At 42.6% G+C, this 13955-nt stretch overlaps 1 protein-coding gene across 1 annotated transcript; it reads right to left on the reverse strand.

The window, feature by feature from the left end:
- Window positions 1-328: 328 nt before the first annotated feature.
- On the reverse strand, window positions 329-12611 carry SOD2 (superoxide dismutase 2). The gene is made up of 5 exons (XM_084827942.1): window positions 12475-12611; window positions 10218-10420; window positions 5212-5328; window positions 3854-4033; window positions 329-1295 (listed from the first exon to the last, which is right to left on the reverse strand). The coding sequence occupies exons 1-5, from the start codon at window positions 12507-12509 to the stop codon at window positions 1150-1152; spliced, it is 681 nt and encodes a 226-aa protein (XP_084684068.1). The 5' UTR covers window positions 12510-12611; the 3' UTR covers window positions 329-1149.
- Between the last annotated feature and the right edge of the window lie 1344 nt (window positions 12612-13955).

Genomic DNA, 13955 nt, shown 5'->3' on the forward strand with positions numbered 1-13955 from the left:
ATTGTTGACACTGACTGGCAGCAGCTCTCAAGGTTTTCAGGCAAGGGCTTTTCCTGCCCTACCTGGAGATGCTGGGGAAAGAACCTGGACCTTCTGCATACAAAGCATGTGCTCTCCCACTGAGCCTACCCCTACTTTATACCAACTCCATGCTTGATCCTATTCAGCCACAACTGGTTCAGATGAAACTATAATGCATTTTTGGAATGAATAAAACACCAGTTTCCCTAAACATTGTGGCTGGGTTAATATCTCAGTTGCATAATATTTAAGACCCTTGTGTTTTTAAATATTCCATTACAATTAAAGCATATTAAATAACTTCTTATAGTCATTTTAGATTTTATTTTGACAATAAAGTTTATATTTCCAATCAAATATTTTAGAACAAAAGAGAGCCAGCTAAACCAGTATCAGAAAACAATTTGATCATCCATTATTAACAGTATCCTACAGAAGATAAAAGACAAACATTCACACATTAAACACTCTTAACCACAAAGATAATACCTTATACAATTTACCTCTAGATCCGACTTTTCCTCCCTTTTGCGGGGGGGGGGGGGGCAGATTTCATTAAAGATAACCCATTGTCTTTAGCAGCTTACACACACATTAGGAATGCTGATGCTGTAGTGAACAAATGTCTGCAATGTCTCTGTCATTAGGAAGACTATAATGGATTGCATTTTACTCAAGCACTGTCAGGCTCCAACACACACACATCAGCCTTCATGAAACCTACTCAATAAAATGCTCTGGAAGTGCCATTATTTCTCAAATCCTCCCCCTGGATTGGATACACCTAGTTTTTCTTTCACTGTAAGAAACAAATTTGAAAACATCATCATAAACTCGCATGCTATCAAGAGGAACTTCAGCTGTAATACCATCCTGATGTTTTAAAGAATTATATTATTTCAGAGTACTCTATACAGAATTCCTGTTCCTGAAGAGCAGATTAGCACTTTAAGAACTACAATTTCACCAAATTAGACAAACTTTTAGCTTCATGGTGGAGAGCTTTTTTTTTTTTGATGTGCTAGAATATTTTCAGTGGTGGAGCAATTAGCAAGCAAACTTGTTAGACATTACTACAAAAATTATCTGAGGAACACCAAGGTTCTTGTTCTAGTCTGTTGAAGAATGCTACTTTTTGCAAGCTGTATATCTTGAAGATACATTTTCCCAGTTGATCACATTCCAGATAGCTTTGAGATAGTCAGGTCTAACATTCTTATACTGAAGATAATATGCATGCTCCCATACATCAATTCCCAGCAGTGGAACAAGACCTAGAAAAGAGGAGAAATATGACTAAGATATTATGAAGCTTAAACAAATCACTAGAGCTTCTCCCCTACCCCCCTCGCACTTTAGATGATTTCTACATTATTTCTACCCAAACCAGCAATAAGCACCAGTTTGTTCACAGGCATATATAATACTCATTTTAAAATAAACTGCTTTCCTAATAGGGACAAGTACTAGGAGGTTTTCTGTTTGTAACAGAGGCTGTAATCTTCAAGCCATTGATTTTAGTCTACTGCATCATATGTCTCCAGCTCTAGCTGTATCTACATTTGAAGGGGAGCGACATTACAAAGTGCATTAAAAAAAGAAAAGAAAAAAGAGAAGTGGTATATACATTTTCTGAAATAAAATAGCTAAGAACAGGTACTGGGTACATAATCCAGCTTCCTCAAAATCTCCACTTTCATTGAAACAAAGAACTCTAACCTTACAGATTACAAGTGTAGGGGAAATGTCTGAATTCTCAGAAGCCAGTAAGGTGATTGAATAAGATTTGCAGTGGTTGGGGGCAAGGCTTTAGTGCCCCACATAACTCCATTGTGACAAACAATCCGAAATTATGCAAAATAGTAACATTATGAAACAAATTATGCAAAAGATAGACAAGCTTCCTTGGCAAACTCTGCCCCCTTCCCATTTCCAAGTACATACCATGGCCAGAATTCTTCTAGTATAAATACAAACCATTAAAGTATCAGTGTTACTATAGTTTTAAAATGAAATCTGACTAGTTCTTGGTTTTAAAAGGACAGTTTTAATTAGTGTCTTCCAGTATTTTGTGGCCATCTGTTTCAAGTTCTATTAACTACAGCAGCTTTCCCCAATCTGATGGCCTCCACATGTGTGTTGGACCATAACTGGATCAGGATGATGGAAGTTGTAGCCCAGCAGATCTGGAGGCCAACCGGCTGGGGAAGGGCAATTTAAAATGAAGGGCAACTGCTGAGTGTCACTGACTTAAGAATTAGTGCCTAGCAGTGCTGGTACTACCTAAAAGCTACAGAATTGCTAATGATATACCAAGTTGGTTCTGCAAGAACTCTCCACCTAGAGTTCCACAAATGGAGTCTTGGCTAGCAAGCAAACCTTCTATCTGTCCTCATTACCAATTCTTCCCTACCCCACCCTCTGGCACTTGTCTCTTCTGGAAGCTGTCGGCAAGGATTTGTGCTACAATATAGAGAAAGAAAGAAAAAGCAAGAATGCCTTCTGCTTTTTTTTTGCACCCTCCCCGGAATGCTGCACAAGTGAGAAGACTCTGCCTCTCTCCCAAGCCCTGTGGTAATGCCAGAGGGCTTGGGAGAGGCAAAAATCTTGTCTCACTTACACAGAGATGTGGATATATGTCTGTTGGCAGACTGCTTGGCGTAAAAGTCTGAGACACACTTCACCCCAGTATTTTGAAACATTATGAGCTATCGCTTTAAGAAGTTCAGCCTGGAACTCTGTGTACAGACAGGGAATGCATCTCCAAACTGGAATTGGTGTAATCTACCACACTAAAATTGAGTGCCTCATGATTAGATTAAGCACATTAATCAGAAGGTAGGTCTGAATACACCCCATGCAGAGAGTCACATTCCTCCAAGTGTTGCATCATAAGTGATAAATATGGTGGTTGGGCAGACATCCCTCACCCTTGAGTTTGTGCTGCTGTGCTTTGCCTTGGCTAGAGACGAACCAGCCTCTTTCCTCTTCCCATTTCACCATCCTCCTCTCCCTTGTCTCTTTTCTTCCCTCTCCCCAAAAGCCCAAGAACCTAGATTTGCCTAGCCACAACTTCTTCAGTTCCCCCAGAACCACAGTCTAACCCATTTGGGTCCAGACCCACTGTGAACGTCTCCAGCTTAGCGTGCCATACACAGCACCCCTTGGTTTAGGCACCAAACAGGCCTTTAAGCAAATTTCCCCACCTGTTGAACCCTGAGAATGGATGCCTACAGTATTAGTTTTATTTTCTTCCTGATAGATTTAGTGTGCTTTGGACTGTATGTAGTGTATGAACTGATCACTTCCATGCTCCGATTCATATACTGCCTATTACCAACAGGCTCATTCCCAAAGTAATTATTGTGTACATTTTTTATTCTTGTGTGTTTAATAAAATAAGCACCTTTTGGAAGCTGTGTGTATCACTGGAACAAATCTGCCAAGATGAGCTATGACTAACATTCAAAGTCCCTTTAGATGCATGTATCCCAGAATGTGTCTGAACTCATGTTCAGAGAGGTCACAACGCATATCTCAGTTTGAGTGGGGAAAAGTCCCTACCTTTCTGCAAAGTCCTCAATGGCTGCCAGAGGGCTAGATGGAGGGGAAGAGACTTTCCTCAAATGCAAGGAGGTTTGGATAAGGACAGATGAAATGCCTACTGTTGTTTTCTTATCCAAATGGCTATGTAAGTCAAAGGCTAGTCAGAGGCTACAGGAAGTCCTTCTCAGTAGGGAAACAAGGGGCACTATCGATTCCCATCTTCACCTACCGCATAACAAAAATGGTACCTTCCAATTTTAATCAAGTTCCAGTTAGAGAAACTCACCTGTGGTTCCCTGGAGCGGATCCTGATTGGAACAGGCAGTAACTTGCAATCGACCTTGCTCTTTATTAAAGCCTAGCCATCCCCATCCTGAGCCTTGAACTCCAACTGAAACAGTTGTCAGTTTCTCCTTGAAGTTCCCAAAGGAGCCAAAATCACGCTTAATGGCCTCCATTAACGCCCCTTTAAAAAAAGATACACACACCAGATCATTTCAAATTCAGACATAAACAAGAAAAGTCCAGGTCTACACCAGGGGTGCAGAAACTCTTTCAGCCCAAGGGCTGAATTCCATTTTGGAGACACTTTCAAGGCTGCACTCCAGTGGTGGGAGGGGTCAGAGGCAAAAGGGGTGGAGCCAAAAATACCAGCACATTTTAGCTTAAGGCTCTTACTGCCAGTAACTACGTCTTAGGAGAGGCACTTCAACCTTTTATAATGGGGAAAAAACTGCACAAGAGCTGAGAAACCACCAAACAATCAGTGTTTGGGAGAAAGAGGGGACAGGGAAAGGGGGCATGGCCTTCTGGAGAATCTCAGAGGGCTGAATTGGGACTCAGGGCCTGAGGTTCTGCACCCCAGTGTAAACATAGGCAAAATCTTAACCACGGTCAATAGTCAGGGTAGGAGTGAATATGCTGGTATTTTGGCTTCACCCATTTTACCTTTGGCCCTGCCCACCACTGGAATGTGATACCTGAGAGCTTCTCCAGAACTGAATGCAGCCCTCAAGCTGAAAGAGGTCTGACACTGTGAACAGAATGGAAGCAGGTTGCAGAATCACCCACTCCCTCCACAAAGCTTCTCCCCTCCATTCTCCCCACCCCCTCAACACCAGCTTCATGGCTGAAGCTAACCAGGTTCTCTCTTAACAAAGACCTGATAAACAGAAGCTGATTTATCATAAATATCAGTTCCTGTCGAAAGTAAACAAGTTTGATAATGTAAACAAGTAATGGAATCATCATCTTGGTATCATATATTATTTAGAATCCAGCCCAACTAATCAGTTAAATTCACCTCTGAGTAGAGGAGCTTAGGACTGCTGCTCAAGTCCACTATTTTTAACATGCTGTTCACCAAAAGCTCAACTTAGTACAACTCATGGTACATCAAGCACGTGCGTGCAGTGTGTGCACACGCGTGTGTGTTTGCTTTGCTATAGCACCTTACTCCTCTGCATACACCCCACCAAGACTGAGCTGCATTATGCTAAATCAGTGCTCAAGCCTGATTTCTAGGAGTGCTTGCTAGTAGTAAAGAATCCAAATTGTTTCAGTGAAGTGTCCTGTGAAACATAATTTAGCTAGGTCTATATCAGTATTACTGCAAGTTACAATAAACTCTTTTTGATTACAAACCTTGTGGTTCCCCTCCACCGTTTGGAGAAAGGTTTGTCCAAAAGATAGTGTGATTAATGTGACCTCCACCATTGAACTTCAGAGCTGGCTGAAGAGACACCTGAGCAGTCACATCACCTGGAGATGCAAAAAACCAAGAGTCAAGTGAAACTAAGCTAAAACCCAGCACAAAGCATTTTACTTATTTAACAGTACCACTCTGAAGAAAATGGATTGCAGGTTATAAAGAAACAAATATTTGTTGGCAAAGTATCTGCTTATACAACTGATGTACTGCTAACATAAGCAAACTCTAGCATTAGCTACTGCAACGGGTTTTTCAGAGTAACCCGTTGCACCATCTTACGCTATTGGCATAGGGCCAGAGGTTGCTCACAGTAACATTATCTAAGCACAGTGACAGCACTGGATACTGCCCTACATACACATCTTTAGAAAAAGCTTTCAACTGGCAAGCAGACAGAAATCTGGTTGTTTTTTTCAAATCCAGAACACAAGTCTGAACTGCTCCAGGTACATATACTTATTTAAAATATTAATACCCCACCTATACCAGCCTTAAATATAAAGTCAAATCTTAAACATCACCAAATGAAAATCAGCAACAGAAATCAAATATAACTGCAACATCAAATCATGTTAAAAGTAGCAGAAAACAGTTTTCAGGTTCTTCTAAAAACTCAGCATTCCACAGGCAAGGTGCCATGACCAAGAAGAACATTTTCCTATTCTTAGTCGCCACCCATGTCACTTCAGAAACATGGGGGCAACTGCTTTTAGCATCACTTCTGCTCAGAAGTATATTTAAATATATTTATACTGCATGTCAATTAAACATTTCCATGGTATTTTACAAAAGTTATAAATCAATAACTGTATATGTAACTCTTTTGTTTTTATTCAAAGCTTAGACTTTTTATACTGAAAACTTTTTCCTCCGATTGTCAAAGGAGCCTTCCTTCATCAGACTGCAACTGAATTTTCTCCTGATGGAGCACTGAATGCAACTCAAAACACACTGGGTGCATTAGTATCACTACAATCAATCTGCTTTGAACTCACTGACTATTGATTTTCTGTTTCATGTAGTTTTGAGTGGGATCCTCCTTTTTGTCAGGACTACATATCTATTGGCACCACTCATGAATTAGCCTGGCTGCATCCTAAAAAGAAAGGCTGTGGACAGCTGTTTGCTTATCTTTGAGCCACCAGCCAAATGAACATTCCTGTCTCTGCTTAATCATTAAACCCTCACAATAACGGTACTTTTCCTCCTGTTTTCTCTTGCATTGCTTATATCAGCCTTTCCAAATGTGGTGTCCTCCAGATGTTTTGGCCTTTAACTCCCATCATCCCCAAGCACTGGCTATGGTGGGGATTATGAGAGTTAACAGTCCAAAACATCTGGAGACCACAACATTGGATGATGTCTGGCTTATATGGAACAATTACACAGAAAAGCAATGTAGGGGAAGAAGGAAAAACAGCAACAAATTTGACTGTAGGCCCAATGCATTTTTTAAATCCTTCCTCTGGAGCACCTTTTCAGCAATGATTACCCAAAACAAGAGACAGTTCAGAAAATTAGTGCCGCTGAGGAAGGATTTCCAAAATGCGTTGGGCCTTCAATCAGATCTTTTGTCAACTCTAAAAAAAAAAACCACACGCACGCACACACAAAACTTAAGTTGCCTTCTAAATGGCTAATCTAGATAGATAAATTCAACTCCTCTCAAGCATCCCACAATCAGTGGCTCTGAAAATGTACTAAGGGCACAATCCTTTGGAGATAGTAGTCAGTCTCCGAGTTTGGAAGGTGGCTGGAGCACGGAGGAGATCCTCACCTCAGTGCTCTGGCCACCCTGAATTTTTGGCTAGACAAGTGATTTAGCCTGTCCAGCAGGGGAGCTTTGGAGTGGGAGAGGCCGTGCTGTGCATAGGAAAATGCATAATGCAGCTTCTGCAGTCTCTTCGCCTCCCTCAAGACCGCCCCTTTTCCCTGTCTCTGTGCCCCACTTCTGATACGGGAGTTGTAGGCTGGTGTGGAGAGAAGCGCACCAGCTAAGAATGGGCAGGGAGTCCGGTTTCTGGGAACCAAGGTTGGAGCCCTGGCTCTAACCTCAGTTCCCCAAAACTGAAAAATCTTATGGTCCTCTAGACAGTGTCTAGTGCCCATAGGATTGCTCCCTAAATTAAGTAAGTTAGGGTAGAAGCCTGAGTAAGCTCTACAGAAATACACAGGAGTCGCAGAGGGCCAATGAGAAGCTCAAATTTGAAAACAAATAGTTTAACCCAGATGTGTATTTCAAGACCGGTGTATCTGACACCTCCAGAGAACCTATTCCATTGCTGAACTGATCCAGAAGGGCACACACACACAGTAAGCCCACATGTGCTGCATTTCTTCTCAGCAGCTGCTATCCTATCACAGGACCCTTTTAGCTCCTTTGAGTTTAAGTAGTCTGAGGGTTGGAAACTAAAGAAGTTCAAAAGGAAAACCAAAATTATTATTTCTAACTTTGCACATAAGACTCCCATGCATCATTTTCCAGCCATATAGCCCCTTATATGGTTCTGAAAGACTAACGGGACGCAACAGAATGCACATTTTAAAAGTGAGTAAAGCTCTTGAGTTTAAAATGTTTCATAGACTTCCCATTTACTCGCATTGTAGCCTCAATGCCTAACAGTGGATATTTTAGGGAGCAATCCTATGGCCTCTAGATATTGTCTGAGCGGCGATAGGATACTGGGGATTACCCCCTCCAAGGTCAGAGACAGCACTCCAACCATGGAAGGGGGAATTGGAGATCCCTCTCCCCAGCTCCTGGTGCAGAAAGAACCACACCAGCTGCTCTCCAAGGTTGGAAAAGCAAGATGGGAAGTGCTGAAAATACTTTTTATTTATTTTTGTCTTTATAAATGAAACAATACCAACAACCTGCTCAATAACTACAATTTCCCAACAATACAATATTCTTAAGAGGACAAAACAACAAGAAGGAGAAGAGAGGAAAAGAATTTTTTTTCTTTTTCTTTTTTAAAGGGTTAAATTTAAACTCCAACACACAGGCTTCAGATCTCATTCTATTTTAAAAACTATACCTATAACATTAGCAATATTACAATTTAATAATCAACCTTACATTTCAATATCATATCATCAGTCTTACAGCAAGGAAGCAGGCCTACAATTCATTCCCAGTAACCATATATTGCCCTTAAGTTAAAATAATAGTAATAAAGCTTAACAGTTTAACCAACCAAAAATCTTACTAAGTAGTCTTATAGTAATGATGATGATGACAATAATAATAATAATAATGATGATGAAATTATGTTATATAATAATAAAGCTTGGAAGCAACCTTACAACAATCAGTGATATATATTATACTAGATATATAAATGAGTGGGCACCATACACCCTCAAACAATATATTTGAATATATCATATGCTCGACCTTGGGGGAGCTGGGGGTGGCAACAGCCGACAGGAAGCTCTGGCGTGGGCTGGTCCATGAAGTCACGAAGAGTCAGAAGCGACTGAACAAATATACAAATCTTGTTTCCAAAAAAGACTTCCACCCTCTCTTGCCAAACGCAGGATATAATTCTTTGTGGAGATTCTTGCAAATTGGACTATAATCATACAGTCAGTTCCTTTAGCATTTGGCACATGAAATGCCTGCTCAATATCAAGTAAATGGCACAGGGAGTATCTCATACAGAAGCTTGTCTACAAAGGTAGGCAAATTTACATCACTAGGCAAATTTTTAATACCAATAATACGTACATTGGATCTGCGCGTGAAGGCCTCCAGTTGGGAAATTCTGACAGAGAAATGTTTGAAAGAAGCTTGTGTCCTAGTTTCGTTCATTGTCAGCCTATCTTGTAGCTCGTTAACCTTCACCTCCATTTTTTGCCAAGAAGTGTTAATTAAATCCACAGCCCCTTGCAGGGCGGTAATGGAATTTTGAATTGAATCCAACCTCTTGGCTTGCTCCGCAAATTGCGAAGATAAAGTTTTTATCAGAGTAAATAATTCCCCTATATCTTCTGTTCTCGGAGCTTTTGCCAAGGGAGGTACAGGGGGAGTAGGCGGTAATGCAATTCCTTTCTTTCCCCTCACTGTAGCCATGTTGCTCTTCATACAAATCTTGCAGGTCCTCAAATATTCTCAAATATTGTTAATATCTCTTAAACCATCCCTCGGATGTTGTTGATATTTCTTAATCCATATATTACAATAGAACACATCAGCCCTGTTTTCTCCTATTAGATAGGAGTTTCAAAACAGCTTTCTGCGATGGTTAAGTTCTGGGAGGGTAGTCTTGGAATCCAGCCCTCCCGCTGCCTCACGGAGAGTACTTTTCTCCAAGATTTTATCCAGATGCTGCCTTGCCCCCCCCTTTTGATACCAGGGGGGAGATGAAAAGGTTTTTCAACCTTTTAAAAAGATGTCTGAGGTAGCATCCCACGGAGGCTCCACGGAATGCTCCGAGGGCGACATTGGTTCCAACCGGAAGTTCCAAGATGGGAAGTGCTGATGCTGGACCTCATCTGCTTACCTGAGGACAATTGCTAATTGTCCAAAGTGACTGCAAATTACAGCTGTGATAACTAATCCAAATGTAATAAAGATGACAACTGCTTGTTGATGAGAAAGATAATGCAAAGCTCTCCCTTTTAGTACAGATATCTTTACAGTTACAAGTCATTATATTATTATTATAATTATACAAGTCCTTAAATCTCAATTTAATTCTGAGATTAACCTTAGGAGCTTCAAATGTGAATTAGGGTCTCAGGCGCTCCAAGTGTAAACTATGCCCCCACTACACTGTAGCTAGGCACTTTACAAACACATAACAAGAAGATGGACTCTGTCCTAAATAACTACTAACCTTAGTATAAGAGAAAAAATGAAAACACAGTGAGAGGCATGCAGCAGCTCTAGGAAAAAAAGGAGGCAACACATACTCTGACATATAGTTACCCATACCTTTTGCCAAGGCCTCTTTGTATTTTTCTTCAGCAATGTTCAGATTATTTACATATGCAGCATGATGTTTGCTGTGGTGAAGCTGCATAATTTCTGCACTAATATGGGGTTGCAGAGCACCATAATCATAAGGCAAATCAGGAAGAGTGTGCTTTTGTCTGAAGGCCAGACACCCAATAGATTCAATCAGTTTAGTGCCATTTCTGGAAGAGAACAAAACATAAAAAGTTAAAACATTTGACTATCCATTAATAATACTTTTATTTCCACTTAACTTGAAAGATTTATCTTGCTATACTATTTAATACATTTAAGATGCAATCATATGCATTTTAGGATTGTGCCTTCAGCCTGCCAAATTCTTTACAACTGTTTCGGTCTGTTACTTGCCCCTCACAACTAACTTTATCACCGGTGTTTCTGTTTAACTGTGAACTGAGGCCAAGAAATATCATCTTGCCCAAGCCCAATATTATGCGCTTGCACTGCTGAAGAAAGTTTGAGCTTAAGTCTCTGAGGTCCAAACATCACTCCCCATGCCCTGTACCATACTGACTCTCAGTGATAACTTTTGTTACTCTTACATAGAGGAATGCCAAATGGAAATATCAGATACACACTGCTGCAATTTATTTGGAAGAGCAGGGTGGAAGAGAAAGAAAAGCTGAGAATTTCACTCCCTGTGAGCCACAAGTAATTCTTGTGAATCACAGAAACATTGTCACTAAAATGCTGGAAAGGGGCTGTGGAGGGCAGCATTGTGCAAATAGTAAGTGCTAGCTTGGACCCCCCAAAAATGGTTTGACACTAAAACAAGTTTGTAATTGATACTTGAAATACTGCTGTGCTTAAAGGTTTACAAAGCAGGTGTGGAGGTTCCCAAAAGTCAGGCATTACAGGCACATTTCAAAATTCAAATTTCAAAAGTCTTTGTTACATGACATACAATAACTTTTCTCTATCTGAACTAGAACCTTGCAAATTTTGGGGGATGGGGTGAGGGACAGTTATATAAGAAAGCAAGTGGACAGTGAATAGCCAAGAAGGACCCAAAATTGTTAAAACATTTCATTATTAGACCAACTTGATGTTGATATGGGGAGGAGTAGCAAACTAGGCCACACAGTTCTTACATGTAAATCTAAACTTTCCCAGCCTACCCACCCAACACAAGGGATCACGGGGACCATATTTAAAACTCATTTGATTTGTCTATCTTTCGGAGCAACTCTGGTAAAGCTTCAACAGCTCTACTAGACGTAGCTGCATCACACCCTCATCACATGGGGCCACAACATGTATGCAAAAATTAACTGTAGAAGATTTACAGCTTCTTAATACCGTTGTTAGAAGTCTCTTGTAGACATGTGTAACCCCCCCCAAAAAAAAACACCTATTAATCTGCTCATTAGTTACAGTCATAGATACATTCCTACAGCAGCTATGTGTTCTCTTTCCCCTGTCCCCACCCCCCATCCCTGAGATAGGAGAGAAAGTGTTGAAATCCTTTAAAAAGACTAAATACCACTGACAAACAAAACTGGCTTAAGTGCTTAGTTCCAAAAAGCAGAGGCATCAAGAGCTTAAGTCTGCCTGGAAGCCACATTCTGACCCAGAAACATCTTCTTCCTAATCCCAGATGTGCAGTAACTGTATGTACCTACGGGGGCAGGGGGGTGTCCTTATTTGTTATGTTTATATCCCACCCTTCTTCCAAGGGATTCCACATGACTCCCCCCTACATTTTATCTTCACAACTACCCTGTGCAGTAGGTTGGGCTGAGTGTGCACAACTGGCTCAAGGTCACTCAGGGAGTTTCACGGCTGAGGGGTGATCTGAAGCCAGTCCTAGTCCAACACTCACCACCGCACCACAAGAGCCACTCTCACTCTCCGGTCCAAAGCATCTGGCGCCCTCCAGATGTGCTGGACTACAACTCCCCATCATGCTGGCTGGGGATGCTGGGAATTGCAGCGCGACACATCTGGAGGGCACCAGGCTGGGCGCTTTATTATTTTCACGGCTAGACTGGTTCAGTCCCGACCTCCATCCATTTCCCTTCCTCCTGCCGGCCCAACTTCACCACACTCGCTCCTCCAGCCTCCTTTCCCCCTCTGCTCCAGCCCACCCTCAGGCCGCCCCTTCCTCTCTCGGGCTGCTCAGTTTCTAATCTCCCGCTTGTCCTGCGCTCCAGCCGGGCCCACTCCGTGCCCTTGGCCAGGCACTCAAGGGCTCCGGAGCCCGCCGGGCTCTCACCTGCGGCTGCTCCGGGAAACCAACCGGCAGAGCATAACGGAAGCGGCGCTCGAAACGGCGCGCGGGGGAAAGCGAAGGCGACGCAACGGGCGCGGCCGCACTCGGCGACGCAGCAGGCACTCGCGCAACCCGTCCGCGGGCTGCCGGCCTTGGCGGGTCAGCGAAGCGCTTGCGCAGCCCCGCCTCTTTCAGCAGTTGCTGGCTAGGGCGGGGGAGAAGCTTGTCTCCCTGGCAGCCAATAAGAGAAGCGGCGAGGCTGAGGCGGCGAGGGCGGGCGAGGCCTGCCGGGCTTGGCCCTGCGCGGAGTTCAGGGCACGCTCGCGTGGCGTGGAGGACGAGTCGCGACCCGCGGGGGTTGAAGTTCAGCTAGTGAAGGAGCTCTGTGCGTGTCGGAGACACGTCGCCCCGGTGGAATTTCTGCTCGCAAGAGAGCTGGGTGTCACCTGTGCGCTCCAGCCACGGCTGGCTGCTTGCTGGGGCTGTAGGCGATCTGTTCTCCGCGGGCTTAAAGCCGCCACCGCGAGGCTTGGCACGGGGTGGGGGGTCACTGGAGTGGCCGGCTGTTTCCCGCTCCCATCGAAACAGCGCGGGAGTTACGTAAGGGCTCTCGAAGGGCTTGTTAAGAGGGGCGTGGGGAAGAACTTTTTAAAAATACTAAATGCTTAAATTTTAAAGCGAGTGTGTCTCCTTTTCATAAGTTAAGAGTGCATAATATGAAGATGCTTTAATAATGCATAGCCATTTCCCCTAAAATATCACCCCGTGCTTATCATAACAGCCAGTATGGTGTAGTGGCTAGAGTGTCCGAGGGAGGCCCAGGTTTAAATCCCAGTTCAGCCATGAAGCTCGCTGGGTGACCTTAGGCCAGTCACCATCTCTCAAGGCTGTTGTGATGGTAAAATGGGTGGAGGAGAACCATGCATGCTACCTTGAGCCCCTTGGAAGAAAGGTAAGATATCCATGTAAATAAATAAAATTCATGTGCACCTTCAGTTCTTATGTTTAAAAGTAAGTTTCTAACCCTCATGTCTGCACAGGTATGCTTGAAATACTGTGAACAATACCTGGCAACACCCTAGGAACATGAGTGGGGGCAGTACATAGATTTTGACTGATGTGTGAAGCTGGAGCAGGCCTCAGTGCCCTGCATAGCTCAGAAATCTCCTAAATAGGCATGCAGCTACATGCAGATATGTTCAATTTTTAGCTTTTAGAATTTAGCTTTTTTGGTGACTATTTATTTATTTATTTATTTCATTTCTATACCGCCCAATAGCCGAAGCTCTCTTTTAAAAAATGCACAGAATACTGAGAGCCGAGATTAACGATTTGTTAATCATCAGCTGACTATTTCTAAACTTAAGGAATTCATTTAAAGTCCCAGTGAGTAATAGTTCATTTTTTGAAAGTGCTAGCATTGCAACTCAATGCCACGTTCCATGTTCTCATTTCAAATAGCTTAATAGTAACCAATATGTCAG

This window comes from Heloderma suspectum, chromosome 1 (genome assembly GCF_057233095.1).
Source record: "Heloderma suspectum isolate Gila_16-S chromosome 1, 16-S_ref, whole genome shotgun sequence".
Classification (NCBI taxonomy): Eukaryota; Metazoa; Chordata; class Lepidosauria; order Squamata; family Helodermatidae; genus Heloderma; species Heloderma suspectum.

Bases quoted from the DNA above. Each gene is read 5' to 3' on its own strand.
- SOD2 (XM_084827942.1), bottom strand. From the start codon at position 12,509: ATGCTCTGCCGGTTGGTTTCCCGGAGCAGCCGCAG. The intron at 5,329-10,217 runs GTATGGGTAACT...TTGCATCTCCAG, and splicing joins CAAAGAGGCCTTGGCAAAAG to GTGATGTGACTGCTCAGGTG. The intron at 4,034-5,211 runs GTTTGTAATCAA...CTTTTTTTAAAG, and splicing joins CGGTGGAGGGGAACCACAAG to GGGCGTTAATGGAGGCCATT.